Genomic DNA, 20,599 nt, shown 5'->3' with positions numbered 1-20,599 from the left:
GGTGGGGGTGGGGGGGTTAAAGAAAACACAAAGATCTTTAGGCTGTCTCTCAGCACTTCATCACTTTACACCCACTGGTCAACATTAAAGTCTTTGTTGTGGGAGGTAATGTAGCATGAAAAACAAGATTAATAATCATTACAGGAATATTTTTTTTTCTCAAAACCAAAGCAGAGTTGAAGATTTCCAAACTGGAGTTCTCCACAGGACCCCTTCTGCATTCAAAAGAGCTGTTCCTTTGAATATGTTGAAAATCACAGCATTTTAAATTACTCTAAATGAAAAAAATGGAAGCAGCGCAAACATGTCAAAATATAGAGCTCTTTAATTAGGAAAAACTGGATATTAAATGTCCACTTCTGCTTGTTTTCAGCCAAAGACAGACAGCAAACCTTCATGTGAAAACTGTCAATGCGAAACTGAGAGAAAACAGTGAAACGGTACAAATAATTCATGACTGCACCATTTGTCAGTAAATGATGCAATTCCAAATATTTGGCTGTAAAAAAAAAAACTCTCTCCTTCCATTGTAGATATACCAAGACAACCCTTGTAAAGACTGCACAGAGGCACATAAGGCAAGAGAAAAAGAGAAGTTTCTTTAATTGAGCTTGGCAGTCTCAGTTGTGTAGCCTTTAGTATCCAAGCAGGAGAAAATGTACCAAAGTAGGTACAAAGATTTATATCAAGTTATGTTTTTTTCTTTTCTGTTTTTTATGTTTTGGTTCCATAAATTCAAAGCAAAAACCTGGCCTTTTACTCTCAGCACCATGTGAGATTGACCTGACAGGAGTGTCCCAGAGTGGCTGTATGAAGCGTTTTTGCTCCCCCATCAGGCAGTTTAAGGGAACTGCAGTCCAACGAGGACTGAGGACCGCTTTCATCCTCTCACGAGCATTCCCACAAGTGACAACATGTGAATGTAGAAAGGCGCTTTCGTAAGTCTGACCCTCTGTTTAAATGATTAAACAGCTCAGAAGAACCAACCGGAGATCTTGCTTTGCTAAAAAACTGTCTGTTAAGGCACCTCAGTATATTCCTTAATTATTATACACAATTAACCTGATTTCCAAGCAGAATACACATTTTTTTTTCAGGCAAACTGCTCAATATCGCTTTTCCTCTTCTTCTTCTTTGATTTAGGTGTTTCAGGATCTTCACTTAAACTAGATGTGACATCTGTACCACTTTCATGTTTCCTCTTTTTGTTTGGCTTGTCACTAAGGTAACCACTGGAGTCACTGGTGTGGACCTCCGTAGGGGACACCTCAACCTCTTCCTCCTCTTCTTTCAAATGTTTTTCCTTTTTCTTCTTCTTTTTCTTCTTTTTCTCACCAGCTTCATTGCCGTTTGCTTCCTCCATTGTTCCGTTCAGCTCTGGTGTTTTGTTGCCATCCAATTGGCAGGGGGGTGTATTTGGGACGACCTCTTCTATCTCCTCCTCTTTGACTCTGTCTTTCTTCTTTTTCTTCTTCTTCTTCGGGGTGTCGACGGGAGATTCCTCTGTGGATTGTGGGTTGGGCTCCGGCTCAGTTGCTGGTGGTTCTGGCTGGTCTGCGGTGAAGCCGGACTCTGAACTCTCACCCATAGCTAGCAGTTCCTGCACCCTGAGACACACACGGACGAAAAACAGTAAACAATCAAGGGTTTGGAAATGTGCTTTCCAAAATATTCTACAACAGAAAATGGTCAGACTAAGGAAACTTTCAATCACAGTCAATGTTATTAAAGTTAGATTTCTAATGAATATGCATTTCCACTTAAAAACTTCTGATATTATTTTTAAAATGTATTGAACAAACTGTTATTATTCAGTTTGCATAGGCGCAAACTCAAGTAGACAGAAAAAAGGTTACAGATAGATGATGGGGAGCAAATGTAGTAAAATTGCTGCTTTTCTGGAGACTTAACATGCACCAAGACACCAGCTACAAACTACAGGCGTACCCTGTCGGCTACACTGCATCGAGAAGAAAATTGCTCGTGTCCAATAAGAAAAGTTTGCCACTGATGCTGGGGCAAAAAAAGCTAAATCTTGAATATGCTAATGTTCGGAAGTTCAGTTTAACTAGAACATTTCAAAGTACATCACAAAGATGTGGTCAAGCACAGTCCTGCATCAAGTGTAGGTGTGTCCGTAATTTGCGACGGTGGAGCGTGGACCCGACAAAAACCCTCAACCAGCACACTTGCCTGGTCCTGTCCAGTCGTCCTCTGATCAGCAGCACCCCCACAGCATCAGCGTCGAGTGCAGTCACCTCAAACTCCAGCTCTGTTCCGATCCTCGGCCCTGCGTCGCGCCAGGTTTCCACAGAAACCAGGTTGGGTTTGGGGATGCTGGCGTTGAAGCAGCCGTGCACCAGGCAGCCCACGTGGCTTACTCCTAGTTTATTCACTGTACCCTGGAAACAGAAACACAGTGGAGATAAAATAACACACCCAAAAGTGGGCCAAAAAACAGGTCAAGAATTTCCTCATGTTTTTTGGTTCGCACAGGTTGGTATTTTTTCCAAATATAGCAAATTAAAAATAGACAAAAACCTGGTACTTTACACTTTATTTTCCAATAATATGCTCCAACAAATCACCTATAACATTAATTATATTGTCCTATCAATATTTAATCACATGAATTGACTGCACTGCATATCATTTTGTTTACACAGGGACTGTAAGAGGTTTTTCCCCCAAGCCCTGTTTATATAGAGAATCACAGCTAGGCCAAGACCCATGCCAAAAGTGAACTGTACTGTGCCAAAACGTAATGCAAGCCACTCTGGATAACAGCACCTGCCAAGCGCTGTAAATGTCAAACTCACCAGCAGTTTCTGTCCTTTTTTGGGCTGAAAGACAATAAAGTTGGCCTCTATGTTCATGTGGATGTAGCCATTGTCGTCGAAGATGTCTCCATGCTGGCTCACTATCCTGATGTTTTCATACGCCAAAGGGACTCCTGTTAGACTGCAGGAGGGAAACAGGGCGAGTTAGCTGTAGAGAACAATACGACACACACTGATGGTCAGACTAAACACACACAGTTGAAATCCTGTTTGCACACAATTACAACAGAGTGCAGGTCTGTATCCAAAATGTCTGCCACTGCCAGAACCAGGCATTGTTCAAACAAATGGAAACTTGGGTGAGTAACTAGAAACCTCGACTGTTTCCAAGACGGCTACACAGACACACATTAAACCTGCCATGATGTTAGGAATGGTTGACATCGGCTTGTGTGCACAGCAGAACACAGACAAAGCTAAAAAAAAAAAAAGGTCAAATAAAAGTGTTGTTACCTCTGTGAGAACCGGAGCAGCTCGGCTTCCAGCTCCTCCTGTATACCTGTCCTCTTCTTGTTCAGGTACATGGGCGGCAGGCAGATGTGTCTCCGGTGCGTGCTCATGACCAGACACGAGTACGGCGCTGACAGCAGCCCGGAGGCGGCTGCGAACGACGGGATAGAGCACGGGACCGCGCCCGCGTCTCTGCCCGGTACGGAGGACACTTCGGCCGACTGGTGTTGAGCACTGGCGGCGGACACTTCACCGGACATTTTCACATGTTGTTGGTCGTCTTCAGCGTGCTCGAGGTTCGCCATACTGTTTCGGAAGACCGGAAGAGCAAAGACAGGCGGTTTCCGGTTTGAGGAAGGTTGGCTCAACCAGCTGTTGAAGCCTTAAAAACATTTGATTATGTCGCCACCTGCTGGCCAGGAGGTAGAATGACAGACGAAGATAATATCTAATCTAATATCTAATATCTAATATCTAATATCTAATAAATTACAGATATATGTACAGATATAAACAAAAACATTGACTTGATGATGAAAAGCAAAACTATTATGTATAAATAAAAAGTAAGCAAATCAACAAAACATATGTACAACTTGTGTAGTTTTAAGACTAATCGGCTTAGTTAAATTAATAATGCATAAATATGTAGCTTTATTTAAATGTTCTATGCTCTTGCAGTACGTTTTAAAAATATAACAGTATATCTTTTGACCTGTTCTATTTGCTTGACAGATCCTAATCCAAAATGTGACATGTAGCTGCATTTAAATGTGGCATGTTATTGAAGTAAAACATTTAAAGTCTCCCAAAATTAAAGTACTCAAGTAAACTTAAATTACACCAGTGTCTAAGAACTCAGAAGTCACCATGAGTTAGCATACAGTAGTAAAGGTGCAAACACTTATAAGCCCGAGTTTCACAGTATGTTTGTGCTAATGCGATTAATTGTAACTTTGGGAGGACTAGAATATGCACTAGTGCAATATAAACTAACACAGTAAGGGGCTTTAAACTGGGTACTGCCTAATTACACTATTTCAGGGACCAGATTTAATACAATTATTTCAGGTGATGCTGGGCCTACTTGGTGCATGTAATCCAATTATATTGTGTTTAATCAGGGAGACAGAAAATCTGGGACCCAGATAGTGATACTGAACACAGTGCTCAGAGAATGAGAGGGTTGAGGAATTGATAGGGGACCAACAGGGCAGTCCCAGCAGGGTAATCTGGCAGTGCTCTAAGTGCAGGCAGTCTATTTAATTATGTAATAAACCACATTCTGACAGAAAGCTTTTCCCATTCTTTAGGTGTATTTTAATATCTGACATACATCTTTCCTGTTACTGAAACCACTGAGAATGATTGCATTTCCTTTCCAACATGCCCTTTGTTATGTAAACTAAAAGTTGTGTTCTGACAAGCCTTGCAAGGATGCTGTTAAGCTGTTCATCTCATAAGAGACAGTCATTGATTCTGTATCCTGTTCTTACCTGCAATGACACATTAAGATCATTAGGGTGACCTCAGGTGTCAATTAGTGCAATTAGTGCACATGCACACTCACACACACGTGTACACACACAGAAAAATCTAGTGTTACTGTTTTCTGACAGTGCAGCACCACAGCGTTCACATTTGAGTTCGTGTTGGTACACCCACGACACAACAACACACACACACACTGTGTGCAGCTGTGCACTATCGGGGGTGGCGTATGCTTGGGCGCCATGGGCGCACTCCTGGTCTGTTGTCGACGTTGGGGAAATTATAGTGACTTGGGTTTGCTTAGGTCAGCAAGAGCCTACCACGGCTGCCACACACCAGCACACCAACACACACACACCACACACACACACGTGTGGTGCTTGTCTGGAGAGGAAACACCATAATAGAGGTATTGAAGCGTGAGTTGTCAGGAGCAATTTTATGATCTTCATAGAGGTCACAGCTGTGTCTGTCTGTCTGTGTGCATGCATGTGAGTGTATGTGATATTGTTTTCTTGTTTCATTATGTCTCTGCTTTTGCTTTGTGAAGCGCTTTATATTTACAGGTTTGAGAGCTGACATAAAACAGATTTACTTCATCGCTTAACTTTACGAGGAGTGTGTGAACCTCAAGCAGAGCCAGAGGCATCACTGTGTTATACTGCGGTCCCATAGGCACACATACTTTATAAATCATGCTCTACATTGACAGTGTGGTGCACTGGTTGTCAGTGTGTGATATTGTAGACTTGGTTTTTATGATTTTCTTCTCGCATTTTTCGAAAAATAAACGTTTAGTGTATGGATTAAAATGCTAATAAAGCAATAACTCACACACACTGGCATACTTACAGAAACAAACACTAAATTCCACTGAAATAATCTATGTAGGATAAACCATCACTCAGACTTTTTCATACTTTAATTGAAAGAAGCATTTATAAAAATATGTTTGATTTATAGGTACAGCTAGATTCCTGATATACAAGCATGGATATACAGTACAGTACATTGCGCATCACTGTATTTTCATGTCAAAGCATTCCATTATCAGACAATACGTACAGTTTACTGTAGGCTATCTTGACACTGCATTCCATAAACCCATAACAAGACAGAGAGAAGAATAAGGACATTGAGACTGAAATAGCAGTAGCTCTTCAAAACAAGTGAATCAGCTGCATGCTTGGTTTGTGCTCATCACTTTGAGGCATCCGATTGGATAAAATCTATCCATTTCCCGCTCATTAGTTTAAAGGTCAGATGATGTCACACAGATGTTTGTCACCTGAATTATCAACCAAATGGCAGCTCTCCATCCTGGTTTGCATAATTATTCAGAAGCAGTTTGTCAGAATGTCTTTCTTATACAGCGGTGAAGAAAAAGTGCTCCAAGACGAAAGAACCTGGTTTTACTCCCTGCAGTCAGGATATACTTACTGTGTATGACGCAAGATATGTAAGTACATGCTGTATTTTCTTCTGACAGCAAGCAATTCGTGAACTGTCACTGTTTCAAGTTTGTGCAAGTCGCCTTTGGTGATGCGTCGTCATGGTGATGGTGGTGTGGTGTGTCCGTTGTAGGAAATCTGAGGAATGCCATTACTGGAGTTGTCCAGGATCTCCTGTTAGGGGACACACAAACAGATGTGATATCTTAATAAACATCACCCAAACACCAACTTCTAAATCTACTGAGGTCATGAAACATCTTTTTCCTCTTGTCCTACCTTCTCGGTCATCTCGTGAGAGTGGTGCAACGAGTGTTCCCGCTCCAGGAACATCCTCTGCTGCTCAGAGCTGGCCAGACGACAGGTCAGCCACGTGGATAAAGTACAGGAGGAGATCCCTGGACAAGACAGAAAAAGGGAAAGCAGCTGGAGTAACAATGGAAGAATTCTTTATTTCAAAGTAGTATTGTATACTTTGTAAGCCATGCTAGTGACATGCATCTGGGTGGCAATGTTGGTATGTTGGTCGGTTGGTTTGCCCAATCTGAAATATAAACGACTATTGCCTTGAAAGTCTGGTACAGACGTTCATGATTCCAAGAAGATGAATTCTATTGACTTGGGTGATACCCTGACTTTTTCTCTATGCCACCAGCAGGGCAAAGTTTTCACTTATCTACTGAAATGTCTCGACAACTATCGGATGGATTGCTGCAAAATTTGGTACAAACATTCGTGTCCCTCTAAGGTGATGCCTTAACTTTTCATCTGGTGTCACTATCAGGTATTTTAATTAGTCCGCTACTTTGTTTCATAACCAAATACATGCAAAACAAATGACATTTGCATTTATATACTTGCTAAACATCAGCATGTTAGCACAACTCCTTCGAGAATTTTAGCATGTTGATGTTAGCATTTAGCTCAAAGCACTGCTGTGCTTAAGTACAGCCTAACAAAGCTGCTAGCATGACTGCAGACTCTGAGGAGCAAGAGACAAATTTTAGACTTGTTTTGTAGAAGAACATTTGACTATGGCATCTCCCGTGATAGAGGTGGAGCTACGATGAGTGGGGTTCATAATAATAAGATTAAGATTAAGATAAGATAAGAGTTTTAGGATAATATGCAGTATTGATGGGGGAGAAATGAAGAGTTGTTTTGCTTTTATTTTAAACCTTTGAATATAGACCCTTTAGATATTTGAGCAAAGACATATTCCAACAACATTCCTATATCATGATAGCATAGACATGTCACATAAAGCAGACATGCATTGCATCAATTTTTTGTTTACCCAGACAGGCCAGAGTCATGGCAGCCAAATGGATCGAGTGCATGGAGTCGTGTCGTTTGTTCAGCGCCCGAACAAACTGGAAGTTGAGGATTCCACCGATCAGACCACAGATGCAGCATGCTGAAAATAGGATCATCTGAGGGACGGAGACAGAAAGGATGGTTTATGTTAATGCAAACCGGCCAAATTGATATCCTATCAACAAAACTGTAAACAAACTGACAAAATGTGATGACATGGGTGATATACAAACTACTATTGAGCTTTCATCTCCATCATTCTGCAGTTTTTTTGGACGCCGGCTGCACTGATGAGTAATGCGTATCAGTCAAAATAAATCTAATTTCCTATTAGAAAATTGGATCGCTCTCAAAGCACACTGTCTCTTCCAGAAATATTGCACAGCTTGTAAATATGCTTGCATCACTCAGTTGCTGTATTTCTGTGTCTCTGATTTTACTTTCAGTGTTTAATCAATCACATTTCACGGAATACTTTTCTTAGAATTGTAATCAGCAGCTGGAAAACTCAAACCCAGTATGAGAATCCAGCAGGATATTATGGTGATGCAGTTCTGTTACTTTGCAATCAGAACAATAAAAATGTAATAAATTCAATTCCACTCCATTTATTGTGTATGTATGTGTGTGTGTTGTGTCTGGGAGTTCAGGTTCTCTTTCATTGCTCCCAGCACAGATGCCTTTAGTGCCTTTAACTGCATGGAAAAAAGGCATCTCCAATTTCAGTCATTACCCGGTGAAGTGTGGAAAGCGGCTGACAGGAGTCCGGAGCCAAACCAACCTAATGCAATCATCACCCCACAGGCTGACAACGAGGGAGGGGAGGGAAGGAGATGAGGAGAGGAAGATGGAGAGTCAGAGCATCGAAATGACTGTGAGGATGAGAGTAAGCAGAGAACGTGGAGAGATGAGAGCGATGGAAAAGGGAAAGGCATGATGATAGAAAGGGCGACAATAGACAACAGGTTGGGATGGATAGGGTGAGACAGAGGGAGAGAAAGGTTGAGGAATGTCTCTGTTACAGCAGATTGTGCTGACATTGATCCATCATTAGTGCCCTCCCCGCAGGAGACAGAGAGAGACAGAAAGAAACACGAGGACTCTGACATACAGAGAGACTGCGAGGTGATCGCCAGGCAAAAAAAGATGGAAAGAACGACAGAAAGAGAAGAGGAGAGGTGACTGCTTGTCTCCTCTGGTTTCCTCAGATGTCTTTTTCAGAGCACACTGTATGCACCTGCTGAAGAGGAGGACAACACACACACATGCACCTTTGGGTGTTTGACAAGATTAGACTTTACTTGGAAACTTTCAGGGGTAGATGAGGCAGACCTTGTGTGTGTTGTAAATATTCATGACACAGAGCATACAGATATTTGCATCCTTCAGAGCGCACACTTACTGCAACAAAAAAAAATTATCTTTTAAAGGAACAACACAGCAGTGAATGATGATTTGGGTTTCATATTTAGCATCTCTCAAAGGCTCATCTGCCTCACCAAATGCCTTTTTAGAAAATGATTCTACTCCGAATTTTGTTTCCAGTTAGCTTTGGCATTATGAAGTCTGCAACAGAGGACAGTGACAACATAAATAGTCTCTATAACTAATGGGACTCAAAACCCACCAATCAAATCTTACTTAATCTGAGCAGATTTGTTTTGGGTTAATACAGGGTCAGCAACCTGTACTATGAGAAGAGCCAAAAAATGCAAAACATATTTGAGCCTTGGATTAAAGATATACTTGCTTTAACTATGTGTTCATTGCGTATTCTGTGTCTGTTTGGAGTGTTGGTTGTGCAGTCACAAATTAATGTGGCGCAAATGTGTGGTTATAAAGCAAGAATATACTTGGTTTTAAAATGCGAATATGTCACCGCAAATCAACCAGTAAGTCATTAATGTTGGAGAAAGCCATCAAATCGATCCATGCACGAAGATAGGGAGACTCTAAACCAGTATCCACCGCTATTGAGGTTTGGCAAAATATAGAGGAAAAGGCAAAAGGTCAGGATGTAATGTATAATGCCACTTTAGTTGATGAAATGTTTTTAAAAAAATTATCTCCTGTTGTAAAAGTGAGTAATGGCTACTTATTTTTACAACCGGAGAATTAAGAATTAAGAATTACTTTAGGCCTATAACAATGATAAATGAAAATCATTAAAATATTCATTTCCACATAATTTTCGTCAGAGCCACAGGGAGCCACTGGAGGGACTAAAGAGCTGCATGCAGCTCTGGAGCCACTGGTTGCCTACAGTTGATACAACCAAGAACTTGAGATTCAAGCAAAATCTGTTAAAGATGAGAGTTAGAATAAAGGACAAGCAAAGGGAGATTGAGTCCATTTTCACCTGTCCGTTAAATATAAAGCTACAGCCAGTGGCCAGTTAGCTTAGCATAGCATAGCATAAAGACTAGAAACAGCTAGCCTCGCTCCATCAAAAACCAAATTATACTATCAATGGTGAAAATGTAACAAAATCCATCTATCAGCACCCCTAAAAGTTCCCTAATTAGCACATTGTATCTATGTGATGGGATATTTCTTGGCCTGGACCAGTTGCCAGGCAACGAGAGGAGACTCCAGGAGTTTATCAAGTTAGTTGGGCACATACTCTTTGTTTTTTGTACAGATCAAACAAACAAGATAGAAAGGGTGAAAGGAGAATTTTGAAACCTTGGGAAGAAAACAAATAAGTGTAGGCTTTTCCCAAAATTACCCCAAAAACGACTCTTTTAATAACTCTGAATCCCCTGTGTGTCACATCATTGGAGAGTCTTTTCTGCATACTGCAGAAAAAGACCACAATTTGATACATGTAACAAAGGACAACAAAATAGGCTATTGGGTCTTAAGGAAAAAAAAACAACTAAACATATGCATGTACTTACAATAAGACCTGTCCTCTTTCGAGCACACAGCACTCCACACATCCCACAGACCAGAAACTGGAAAGGGAGAGAGAGAGAACAACAAATGAGTAAATGAACAGTTTCTAAAGTTGTAGTTAGTTTAAATTACTGGTTTAAAAAAAATATATGAAACCTAAACTATTTTTATCACTCCCTCTTCCCCGTCTTGACAACAGGAAGGGTGAATGTATTCTTTACACTCGGTTATTCAGATGCAATTTTCTCCTTCTAAAAATAGAGCGTCATCGTGGGCTTCTAGCAGGAAGCCATATTGTCCTGGATGTCAATGATTCAGACTGAACTGGAACAGCACAGTGGTGTATTCTGAGTACACTTACAAGTGGAACAGCACACTGGGCTGTGAGCTGCATTGTTCTGCTGAAAGACGTGTGTGTGTGTGTGTAAAGGGATGTTGTGATATCACTTGTTGGCTTAATTTAAAATCTATTTTTATATTAGTTTGTTAGTTTTATATTCATTTATTATTAATTTTGAAGAACCTTAAAATCACCCTAATTTCAGTTGAACTTGAGTTACTTTCAGGTAGTTTTTTAATAGCATTGTTAGACATAAAATAGCAGCTTAAATCGGAATTTGAGTGTCTCAGTTTCACTTTTAAAATATTATATTTATTCCACTACTTACAGATAAATATCTGTTTAGAAATATTATATCTTTGACAGCTGTAGATGTAGTACAATGCATGGTGTCTGAAATTCAAGCTTCTATCTGCCTTTAAAGCCAAACCTTTGAGGACTGATTGGTTCAAATTGGGGGTTTTGATTTAGAAATGACACCCTCAAAACTAACTGTGGATCAGGTCAAAAATGTTACAGATGATCTTCCAGTCATCAATAGTTGCCGGGTATGTTGGACCAATATTAAAAGAACTCATATAAGCAATCCTATGTGTAAATAAATAGTTGTATAACTCCAAATGTACTCAGATATAAATGAGGATTACTTTCCTGTTTCAGCAGGATCTATAAGGTTTGATATCCAATCTACTTCTAGGACAGCGGTCAGACCGTCTTAATGACTCCCAGTTCCTGACAGGAGATCTAAACCTTTGGGTAATCATGAGACACGGGGTGCTGACTCAGCATTCAACATCTGTGAGGTTGAACACACAGATGTCACATTGCATACCATCTTTACAGCAACATCATACACAGCCCCGTGGAAGCACACACACACACACACACACACACACACACACTACATGCACTCAAATACACAACCTTACAACACCATTAATTGCTTTCTCTCTCCGTCTCTCTGAAGCACATCCAAATATTTGCACACACCTTTTATAGACACTCCAAACTTTGGAAAAATGTGATACTGATATGTTTCTTTATGACTCATATTGCCATTTACAGTATTTCTCAGCGAGAGCTAAAAGTGTTACCCCAGCTGAAGCATCAATCATAGTAAAGTAGGGGATTCAGTGTTATATATAGCGACTGAAAGTGTCAGAAACTTAACTTTTCATTGCTCAGCTGCGAAATCAAGACAATGAAGCTGAGAGTAGCACTGTAACAGGAGGAGACATATGCAGACGAATAAGAGGATGATTGTGCGTAAAAGCTTTGACCCTCCCAAAGCACACAGCAACAATTCAAGCATGAATTAATGAAACCGATCTTTAGCTCCAGCACAGAGTCATGGGGTAGGACAAATGGCTGCGTGTCTCTCTAACATCTGATGGACCAACAGATAAAGAACAAACATAACCAAAATATTTAGTCTTCACCTCATTCTAAGTCTTTATACTGATGGGACATTGTAGAAAAAAAGGGGAGGGGCCACAACTTCCAGTTAGTGATTAATATTACATAAACAACAAATCTATCTAATACCTCAGTGTTTCTCAAACCAAAAGCTTTTTATTGTGCCATCAAAAAACAACAAAAACTGTGTGATATGAGTATCTAACAGAGTCTGGAACCCTAGAAAAGCCCTTCGGAACTTTTTATTTTTAAATACAAATCAAAAGCTTAGTTGAAGTTATAGTCCTTACAGATATAAGTGCCAACATGAAGCTCTTTAAAAAAAATTATTTAAAAAAGAGATGTATTAAAAAACAACTTCTACATGTAGACTAAAATCTTCCAGTCAAAATCATAACAAAACATAATAATTAACCTTATTTCAAAGCAGAATCAATTATGTCTTCCTCTTGATGGGGACAGTTATATTAATACAGGCCTATGCCTTATTTTAATACTTACATAGATGCAGCCTATACTCTGAATATCCCTTAAAAACATTCCTCACAAAGGTGTATAAGTACAAAGGATGATAGTTGACTTTTACCCTCCACAACACCCCCGGAGATACTCATCCTGTCTGGAAGTAAATAAGGAAAAGTAAGGACAAAAGTTGTTCCCAGGACGTACACAGAGTCCGCTCCACACCGGGGACGTGTCGCCCTGCTGCGGTTTGCCCTGGACCCCGCTAATGCCCACGGCTCCCAGGACGATGCTCGCCACACCCAGGCCCACCTCCACCACGGACAGCAGGAGCAGGCTCCACAGGATCTTGCGGCTGGAGCACATCCTGCCCCGGGCATCTCTCCAGCTCCAGCAGGAGGAGGCGGGCAGAGGACGAATGAGGAGTCCGCTTTTCGGAGCTCCGAAGGGCGGCGCGGCTCTACTGCTTCATACCCGCCTGGAAAAGAATATTGTTATCCGAACGAGCAGGGGTCCAAGTAGAGTAGACAGGTTAGAGGGAACTTGAGAGGTTCACAAAACTGGAGGAGGAAAGCAACTGGTTCAGGTTGCGGGTGGATGCTGTTTGGAAAGAGAGAGCTGAAGTTCCTCTGCTTGCTGAAGCGCGTGTGTGTCGCCAGGCGCTGTCCAAGGTACTTAAGCAGCAGGGAAAACACACACCCACACACAACAACCACACAACGCACACACACACACACACGCCCCCATGTGGAAACATTCAAACACCTTATAGGTACAAATTACTCCGGAAAGCTCATTCAGCAGCTGGTTAAACTGACTTACACACAGGTTCTAGATCTGATGAATAACTGTGTGTGAGTTATTGAGGAAATACAATTTAGGAACAGGTAAGGCCAGGCTTTTATTTATGGCACCTTCTTCCAAGCGTCTGTAGGCTACATGGGACATAAAAAAGGTATTATAAAACGTATTTATACACAAGATTTAAAAAAAGAAAAATAAATAATAAGCTGAAATGGCTTAAAACACAAACAACAGAAGAATGAAAGGTTACTGTGCAAGATATGACCACATAGCCCAAAAGGTGATTTAATAAACAACATCAATAAGAAAGAAATCAGTTTGTTTCAAATGCTATAGTGCATAGAAACCGAATGATTCTTCAAAAATGTATATTATCACTGTATATGGAGTAATAGTTGGAACTGCAAATGATTCACACAGCTTTCATGGATCAGTACTGGCTTTGTTGAGAATGCTTAGAAAGACTCACAGATATTGTTGTTGTTGTTTATGATTATTAAACTTACATTTCAATTGTGAACTCGGAGTTGAATTGCTCAGGGCTGCAGCACATTGAGCCTCCTGACAGGAAAGGAGTAGTGCACACACAGAGGGCCTAATTATAATGTGTGGAAGGTTGAATGCCTTCATTCATACTCTTGTTTCAGGGGTTTGTTCCCTCCTTCCTCAACACCTATGAAATCCCTTGCTGACATCATTTCTGGTTTTTGTCAGCCTTTTCCCCAGTCCCCCCCGAAATAAATTGTGATGTAATTATGTTAACTTAATGATGCTGAACAACCAATTAGATCAGGATGATCACCTTTACTCATCATCTTTACTCCATATCACTTTGTAAACAGTTAAGCCAAGTGGGACTTTATGAGTCATTACTCTCATTCACAGTTGTGGTGCCACCAGGAAGCATGTGACTCATATCATTGGCTGTAAACCAGTAAATTGTATACAGTATGGTTGTATATTAATCTTTAATCTCACAAAATATTAAAAAATATTTTTTATTGATCTCTGAAATGACCTCTGCAAAAATGAAAAATAACAACTATACTTCAACTAAGTATGTTACCATAAGAATATGCCTGTGTGGGTCTGCAATATAAAATAGATCCTCATTCATATCTGATTTATTGTTATTTAATTATCAAAGAAACAACAAACTAAACAGGAAAAATCAGGCAGGACAAGCTGGCTGATTAGTGTGAGGTATACTGTAATGCAGGTTCTCAACCATTTTGATCCCCCAAATTCATTCTTATACATTCTCTCACTGGGCTAACTTATAATAATAGTGAACTTAAAACATTCCCTAATGTTTGGAACCCTCTGAAACCCCCTCAACCACCCCTGGGGGTCCTCAGATCCCAGGTTGAGAACCACTACTCTAATGAACAGTGTTGTGTGATTAGATAAAAATTTATTTTATTATTTGTTTTTATAATTTTATAATTGTATTTATTTTAATTAAAAAGTGACATTTAAAGACAAATTCAACAACATCTCTTATCCACATCAAGCTGGATAATCCACTGAACACACCGGGTGAATAAAACCAAAACATTGTGCATGTTGAAAAACCAGCAGGGAAACATGAAAATGTTTTAGTTTTTTTAATAATTTGAGTGAACTTACACTTTAAATCTTCCTAATGGACACACAATGACTTTGTGAAAATGAGTTTGAGCCTCAGAATAAGTAAATAAAATGAAAAAAAACCTCTTAAAAGCACTCACAAAGCGTTCATATTGTCATAATACAGATTTAATGTCTGTTGCTACTGTTGATTAACCGAAGTAACATTTATTAAAGTCATCATTGTCTTTATTGTCACTGTCCAGTGGAAAGCCATAAATCCCCAAATTAGATTTTTTAAATCTTTTTTTTAAAAGGTCTTGCCATATGATTCCCCATAATGTTTATAATGATAATAATAATGAGTATTTCTCTGTATAATATGATTATAATGTCTTTTTAATCCCTACAGAGGAACAATTAAAGGCATCATAGTAAGAACCACTTGTACAGATGTGGTACGGCTCTATACACCTTGTTAATGCCCACATGATGACAGGCCTGGCAGATAGCTTGTGCAAACTCATGCTTCTCCTCAGTAAGATGCCGTCTGGCAGTGTAAAATTTCCGCCAATTAAAGTATCTCATATAAGCCTCATTATCTTTATCCAGCCTCAGGAGCGACTCAGCCAATGTTGCGGCATCAGGAAAGTCATTTACATGAATGAAGGAAGTACCTGGGGCAAAGTCCTCATAGTTCCTTCTCGGTGGGCCAAAAACTACCGGCACAGTGCCAGCTGCAAGAGGCCCATTGAACGTTTCTGTAATGTAATCTCTGTGAATTGAATTCTCAAAGGAAAGGTAGAACTTGCAGCTGCTAATATTCAGGAAATAGTTTTCACCTTTTAAGGAGTCGTCAGAGGAGCTGTAAAAGACATCCACCTTGATGTGTTTTACAAGCTCTCTGTAGTAGTTGTATCTCTCCTTTGATTTTGTGTGCACGTCATTGCTATCCACAGACCAACACAGCAGTCGTTCCTTTTTGGGTAGCACAAAATCTTCATCTGTGTTCTTCTTGAGAGCTAGTTTCCAACGAACGTGGATATCGGCGTCCTTCCTGTAGCTCAAGGTTAAATTAAAAAGACCTTGAATGCCTGCTATCATGCGTGTGTTGGTAGGCGAGTCCATGTTGAACCAGATCCACCTCTGAAATCTGGCTCTAGGTAAGGTGGGAAGGTTGGAGAGGTCGTCTTTGATAGCTCTGTGAAATACCAGAACTCCATGAGCTCTGGAGTACAACGATCTATCATCTGTGAGGTGGCAGCTGTCAATTTTGAATAGCGTCTTACAGTCTTGAAAATCAAACCTTTTGTTTTTGGGCCAGAACCACAGCAGCAATACAGGCTTGTTTGTCTGTTGTGTCTGTTGTGAATGAGCTGGGGGAGGATGACATTTTGGAGATGATAATGACTGATAGTACATTAAAAAGAGAACTGTGATTCCGGCCAGGATGAGAATCATTATCCCAGTGGCTCGTAAAACACTTAAAATGTGAGCGGAAGCCATAATAAACCTGCAAGGAAGAAGAATCCTGTCATAATAATTGGAAACACATTCCTTCAGCAAATCATTGGCAGTATGTCAATTTCAAATCCGCATGGTTGCCATAAAAATCTAAAACACAAGCACAAACCTTGAAGTTTGTCTGGATCCAAATGATCGTTAGTGCTGCACAAAATGTCCCTCCAATCATTTCCAGAACAGCAAGGTGTAAAGTGGATTGAAAGTTTGGCAAAATACTTGCTTGTGCTGTGGAGCTGAAAATGACATCGCTGCTTGGAAGGTGAGCGTGAAGATCTGCAGGATCCAGACTGATGGGTGAACTGCCGTTTCTCTCATTGTTTCAAATATGACATTTGACTGATGCCCCGCCTACTCATTGGTCGAACCAATACTGTGCCAGAATGTGAAACTTTTAAATTAAATGAAATAAAACAATTTATTTTCATGAAGATTGTGTATTTGTTGATGCATTCTGAAAATGGCAATAGAAAATAGAAAATAACAGCACATTTAAAAGACTACATCTTTATTGAATAACAGCTATATTGATCAATACAAATTCCTGATGCCAAAAAACAGAAAGCAAAATTTACTATAAAACAAAATGAGCCCATAGATAAGCATTAAAAAACTTAATTATGATTTTCTGAAGTTGTAAATATCAACCAATAGTAGCTACATGTCTGATACTGGCTGAGGTCATTACATGACACTGACTAACGAACCAGTCACAGAGACTTAGTCCCTTTGTATCTAAACAAATCATATAATCCGGTTACACTATCATCCATCTTCTTAAGCTCCTAAGCTAACTTTTTATCCACACTGAAGTTGTGAATGAAAAACAAATAAAGCATGAATCAGCACTGACGTGACAGATGACCCAAAGCAAATACTGGACATAAACTGTCAAAAGCATCTTTGTCTCCACTGTCTTCTAGCTGCTTTCAGGAAGGTGTCTTCAGGTTTTCATGAAGAGTACCACTTATAAAGGTCATGAATTACGTGGAAATCTTCATCTCTTGACATGTGGTCGCAGGCGAGGCAAATGGGCTGAATGAATTCATTGTTCATAGACAGGAGATGAGGAGTGGCTGTGTAGAACTTCCTCCACTCAAAGTAACGCATGTATGCCTCATCGGTCCTGTCCAGGAGGAGCAGAAACTCTGCCAGTGACTTTGCATCAGGGAAATCATTTATGTGAATGAAGGCATCAGAGGGAAGGAACTGGTGGTAGTTTTCTCTTGGTGGACCCAGAACTACAGGGACCGTCCCTGCTACAAGGGGCCCGTTAACCTTCTCTGTGATGTAGTCTCTGTGGATCGAGTTCTCAAATGAGAGGTAAAACTTACAGCTAGCAATGGTTGAGTAATAGTCTTCATATCTCAACCGGTGACCAAAAGCTGCACCAAAGACGTCGATCTTAATGTACTTCGACAGTTCGTGATAATATTTTTCTCTCACAGCTGTTCCAGTGGCTGGGTTGACGTTACTGACAATCCAACACACCACTTTATCTTTCTTGGGCAGAACAAAGTCATCTTTCGTTGCTGAATTCCTGATAGTGAGCTCATTCCTCACTGTGATGTCAGCATCTCTTCTGTAGCTCAGTGTTAAGTTGAACAGGTTGTCCAGACCTGGTATCGTTGCTGTGTTTGTCGGGGATTCCACGTGGAACCAAATCCACTTCTGGAAAGCTGGACGTGGAGCCTGCGGCATGTTTCGCAAATACCAGTCTATATCTCTATGGAAGAAAATGACTCCCTGTGCTTTGTTGTAGAGGGATCGGTCATCTGTCAGAACACAGCTGTCAATGTTGAAGTGGGTAGAGCAAGCTGTGAAATCAAACTTCAAACCAAGAGGCCAGAACCACAGCAGGACTATAGGCTTTTCATTTGATGTCACACTTTCATTATTTTCCTTCTGAGCTAATGTAGCTGTAAATGGGTAAACAGCGGATGGAGGCTCAAAATACAGAAAGAATGCAAGAACAGAGCAGATAAGGCTAAAAGCAGCTACTGTTGCTAAGCACAGTGTTTTCTTGAAAGCTGGTGTCATCATCTGTGGAAGCAGAAAAAGAAACTGATGTGATCACTTTGACAACTACATCATGAGTTGCAGCAGATAGCAAAGTAAAAGTCACATTCATTTTTCCCGTTGACAATATTATGTGACTCGCAGTTGGAGCTCTTCTACAGCTTGGATTGATTGGTATTCAACTCACCCGGTTAAATCATCAGTTGTAATTAGCTACAACTCCCAAGGTGCATTTCTGTATGAAATCACTGTGTTTAAATTCTTTCCTGTGCACCACTAACCATTTACAGCTGGATTTGCAAAATCAGGAAATCACAAGATCATTTGCGAATCCATCTTGCCAGGCTTCAAGCTTGCATCCGGATCACAGTTAAGTAAGTGGTTGCAAATGGATCAGTGTCTTTTGAGGAACTAGTAGTGGGACTGTTATAATAATACATCTATAGGTGTGACACAGTGAGCGTTCAAAAACAACAATGGTGACTCCTAAAGTGGTTTGCACAGATGCTGCTATAGCATCAGTTATATCAGAACTTGAGAGTATTGCTTCATTGAAAGAGCAAGAACAGATATAAAAGATGCCGCCTGTGGCAGTGATAGACAGATAGTATTTTTGAAACGGCCTGCCCTTTTCCAAACAGTTTCCAAGGGTGACTTCCCAGATGGTTCTGTTTAACAAACCACGTCAAGTTAGCTAATGACAGACGGAAGCTAAAGATTACGCTGTTGAGGAAACGTTTCATTTCTGGGTCAGTTTTGAATGAATTCAACAACTATGGTGCAGCATTTTGTTTACAACTGTAATGCCAAAGCGTTTTGAATTTGCTACTGCTCTGATTCACACCTCTGAATGGCTTCTTCTCCATAGCAACGGCGGCTGAGGCTCATGGGTATTATAGTAGCCATACCATGTAGATAACAAATAAAATAGTACGATTGTAAGTAACATGCAGAACTGCAGCTATAGATTATAATACATTTAACACGAGAGACCTATAAAAATAAGTAGAAAGCAAACATTACAGTCGATAGTCTCATTCTTTAGAGGAATTAGGATTATTGCAATGGAATAAAACATGCTGTTCTTACCTTTCAATAGAGTATATGGGCTGGATGTCTCACTGGTATTCAGTAGACCAACTGTGGCAGGTGTTTGACACACATGAATACTGAGATAGGGATAAGGCTAAGGCCTCATGAGTCCAACAAGAGAAACCAGTTGTATTTGCTTACGCGGCTTAAACAGCATAACTTCCTGTGGACTGCAATCATCGTGCAACACCTCTGCCATTTAGTATGATGGTGGTCAAGGTGGCCCCGATGATAGTGATCATTTTAATAGTGTTGTATACACAAACAGCATCAATGAAAAATACCAATTCAATTCAATTCAATTCAATTTTATTTGTATAGCACCAATTCATAACAGAATTTATCTGAGGACACTTTTCAAATAGAGCAGGTCTAGACCGAACTCCTTTTAACAATTACACCAACAGTAGCCACCATGAGCGCAAGAACTTGGCGACAGCGGCAAGGAAAAAACTGGCCTGTTAAAAGGCAGAAACCTTACCAGCACACAGTTTTCAAAATGAAAGGACAAACTTGGGTTCTCAAACTCAGAGCACTTAGAAAACGTTGGACACATAGATGTGCTTTATCTTCATACTTACTTGTCCGCCTGCAGAAGCCACCCAACCCTTGTAAACAAACAAACCTAAACACAGACAGCTAACTCACAAAATCAATCAATACACACAAGTTAAACCTGAAGAGTGAATGTGTCTGAAAGGAAACAAAGAAGAAAAGGTTATGGAAACATGTTGACATTTGCAGTTCCAGGTCAAATGTACATCACTCTTAGCTATAGGAAGAAAAATGTTCCATGACTTGTAGACCATGTAAGGGCAATGACTTGTGGGACAACACCTCACAGACCAAACAATGGACTGTCTTCTTGTAGCAAACAAACCCTGCCTTCGAATAACATGATCTGAAGAACAGATAGTGTTAGTCTAGTT

General features: G+C 40.2%; 4 protein-coding genes across 6 annotated transcripts; all 4 read right to left on the bottom strand.

Annotated features, from left to right (window-relative positions):
• Positions 1-307: 307 nt before the first annotated feature.
• Positions 308-3,631, bottom strand: polr1f (RNA polymerase I subunit F). Its single transcript, XM_035681425.1, has 4 exons — positions 3,294-3,631; positions 2,820-2,961; positions 2,194-2,402; positions 308-1,607 (listed from the first exon to the last, which is right to left on the bottom strand). The coding sequence occupies exons 1-4, from the start codon at positions 3,593-3,595 to the stop codon at positions 1,094-1,096; spliced, it is 1,167 nt and encodes a 388-aa protein (XP_035537318.1). The 5' UTR covers positions 3,596-3,631; the 3' UTR covers positions 308-1,093.
• Positions 3,632-5,759: 2,128 nt separating this feature from the next.
• On the bottom strand, positions 5,760-13,163 carry LOC118342970 (transmembrane protein 196). Of its 3 annotated transcripts, none has more exons than XM_035681672.1 (5): positions 12,873-13,163; positions 10,450-10,506; positions 7,530-7,665; positions 6,491-6,630; positions 5,760-6,406 (listed from the first exon to the last, which is right to left on the bottom strand). In XM_035681672.1, exons 1-5 carry the CDS (start codon positions 13,029-13,031, stop codon positions 6,332-6,334), a joined length of 567 nt encoding a protein of 188 aa, XP_035537565.1. In that variant the 5' UTR covers positions 13,032-13,163; the 3' UTR covers positions 5,760-6,331. The 3 variants fall into 3 exon arrangements, with proteins under 3 accessions (XP_035537565.1, XP_035537566.1, XP_035537567.1); XM_035681673.1 differs by having other exon boundaries at positions 6,512-6,630; XM_035681674.1 differs by having other exon boundaries at positions 6,512-6,630; positions 12,891-13,163.
• Positions 13,164-15,467: 2,304 nt separating this feature from the next.
• On the bottom strand, positions 15,468-16,544 carry LOC118343205 (4-galactosyl-N-acetylglucosaminide 3-alpha-L-fucosyltransferase 9-like). The gene has a single exon (XM_035681961.1). The coding sequence runs from the start codon at positions 16,542-16,544 to the stop codon at positions 15,468-15,470; it is 1,077 nt and encodes a 358-aa protein (XP_035537854.1).
• A 966-nt stretch (positions 16,545-17,510) lies between these two features.
• LOC118343204 (4-galactosyl-N-acetylglucosaminide 3-alpha-L-fucosyltransferase 9-like) lies at positions 17,511-18,599 on the bottom strand. The gene has a single exon (XM_035681960.1). The coding sequence runs from the start codon at positions 18,597-18,599 to the stop codon at positions 17,511-17,513; it is 1,089 nt and encodes a 362-aa protein (XP_035537853.1).
• Positions 18,600-20,599: the final 2,000 nt, after the last annotated feature.

Source organism: Morone saxatilis, unplaced genomic scaffold (genome assembly GCF_004916995.1).
Source record: "Morone saxatilis isolate NCDOM2014 unplaced genomic scaffold, NCSU_SB_2.0 Contig9, whole genome shotgun sequence".
In the NCBI taxonomy this organism is placed as follows: domain Eukaryota; kingdom Metazoa; phylum Chordata; class Actinopteri; family Moronidae; genus Morone; species Morone saxatilis.
The sequence above is the reverse complement of the archived record's forward strand: the minus strand, read 5'-3'. Positions and strand labels throughout refer to the sequence as shown.

Bases quoted from the DNA above. Each gene is read 5' to 3' on its own strand.
- polr1f (XM_035681425.1), bottom strand. From the start codon at position 3,595: ATGGCGAACCTCGAGCACGCTGAAGACGACCAACAACATGTGAAAATG. The intron at 2,403-2,819 runs GTGAGTTTGACA...TTCTGTTTCCAG, and splicing joins AAAAAGGACAGAAACTGCTG to GGTACAGTGAATAAACTAGG. The intron at 1,608-2,193 runs GCAAGTGTGCTG...TGTGTGTCTCAG, and splicing joins GGACGACTGGACAGGACCAG to GGTGCAGGAACTGCTAGCTA.
- LOC118342970 (XM_035681672.1), bottom strand. From the start codon at position 13,031: ATGTGCTCCAGCCGCAAGATCCTGTGGAGCCTGCTCCTGCTGTCCGTG. The intron at 6,631-7,529 runs GTAAACAAAAAA...TGTCTTGTCCAG, and splicing joins CATGACTCTGGCCTGTCTGG to GGATCTCCTCCTGTACTTTA. The intron at 6,407-6,490 runs GTTTCATGACCT...GTCCCCTAACAG, and splicing joins TAGGACAAGAGGAAAAAGAT to GAGATCCTGGACAACTCCAG.
- LOC118343205 (XM_035681961.1), bottom strand. From the start codon at position 16,544: ATGGCTTCCGCTCACATTTTAAGTGTTTTACGAGCCACTGGGATAATG.
- LOC118343204 (XM_035681960.1), bottom strand. From the start codon at position 18,599: ATGACACCAGCTTTCAAGAAAACACTGTGCTTAGCAACAGTAGCTGCT.